The following is a 1,450-nucleotide window of genomic DNA, read 5'->3' on the forward strand; positions in this document are numbered from 1 at the left end:
TAATAGTGGTGTTCTTTGCAACTACAGGCATCCAGAAGAAGTCTAGCTGCGCATAACCTTGGGTTCATTTGCAATTTTAAGTGCTTTATTGGCATATATCATCCACAAAATGCATAAGAATTGTCTTTGTTGATTACGTACATGCAGAAATTGACTATAATTAAAGTGTTGATAAACTCTATTTTATACTCTACGAAATAGAACACAGAAAAAAATTGAATATTGCAGAGGGTACTGTTCCAATACTAGGACTGAGATTTGAGAAATCTGCATATGGTAGTCTCTCAATAATTCAAGATGTAAGATGGCTATAGCCAACTTACGAGAGCAACGCAATAATTGTTCCTTACATTCAATTTTACACCAGATACAAAATCATATTAATAAAGTTAATACACCAGAAATTCAATCAAAAACGATTCATTCATATTCATATTCAATACATCATTGAACAAGCAAAAACTTTAAAACCTAACATTTTTAAACCCCGACAAAAGTACCCAACCTTTACATTCCCTAAAATCCACCAAATCTCAAATCTAAGAACTAGTAAATTTGGTTACAGCCTTAGTCCCTTCAGAAACAGCATGTTTAGCCAATTCCCCAGGCAAAACAAGTCTAACAGCAGTCTGAATTTCCCTAGAAGTAATAGTAGGCTTCTTATTATACCTAGCCAATCTAGAAGATTCCTGAGCAAGTTTCTCAAATATATCATTAATGAAACTGTTCATTATTCCCATAGCCTTACTTGAAATTCCAATATCAGGGTGAACTTGTTTCAGCACCTTGAAAATGTAGATCTTGTAAGTCTCTACACTCTTCTTTGCTCTCTTCTTCTTCTTCTTATCAGCACCAGATGCGCCAGCTTCCTTTGGAAGCTTCTTTCCGGCCTTTGGTTTCTTCTCTGCTGGGGCTTTTTCGGCCTTTTTCTCCTCTGTTGCTACTGGTTTCTTCTCCGCTGGCTTTTTCTCTGCTTTAGGTGCCATTGAAACTGAGCTTAGAAATCGAAAACTGGGTTTAGTAATAGAGAATTGTTATGTGAGAAAGGAGAAGAGGGGGTGAGATTTATATAGAGTTTTTGCGGTGTGAGATTTGATTGGTTAGATTGGGGTGACGCGGATCGTGAATATGGGCCGTTGATTTAATGTAAAAAGGACGTTTAAGATTTGTTGATATGTGTGTCATGCTACACGTGGGCGTATATTATTGGTTTTAAGTAGTTTTCGCGGATAGCGATATTAGTTGTTCGATGGGAGGATGAATGAACGGTAGATTAAGCCGTTAAGGTTTTGCGAGGCATGTAAGAATAATTTGAATTTGGCACTAGTAAATTCAATATTTCTAGCTTAGGCGGGAAACAAAACATGAGGCCAAATGTGGTGTATCCAATTTCTGACAGTTCGTGGACTTCTCTGGTACAATGTGTACAAAGAAGGGAGGAATGACAGTG

The 1,450-nt window shown here is 37.1% G+C and overlaps 1 protein-coding gene across 1 annotated transcript; it reads right to left on the minus strand.

Annotated features, from left to right (window-relative positions):
* Window positions 1–404: 404 nt before the first annotated feature.
* Window positions 405–1,046, minus strand: LOC104245889 (histone H2B.7). The gene has a single exon (XM_009801586.2). The coding sequence runs from the start codon at window positions 984–986 to the stop codon at window positions 540–542; it is 447 nt and encodes a 148-aa protein (XP_009799888.1). The 5' UTR covers window positions 987–1,046; the 3' UTR covers window positions 405–539.
* Between the last annotated feature and the right edge of the window lie 404 nt (window positions 1,047–1,450).

Source organism: Nicotiana sylvestris, chromosome 11, assembly GCF_000393655.2.
Source record: "Nicotiana sylvestris chromosome 11, ASM39365v2, whole genome shotgun sequence".
NCBI classification, from domain to species: Eukaryota; Viridiplantae; Streptophyta; class Magnoliopsida; order Solanales; family Solanaceae; genus Nicotiana; species Nicotiana sylvestris.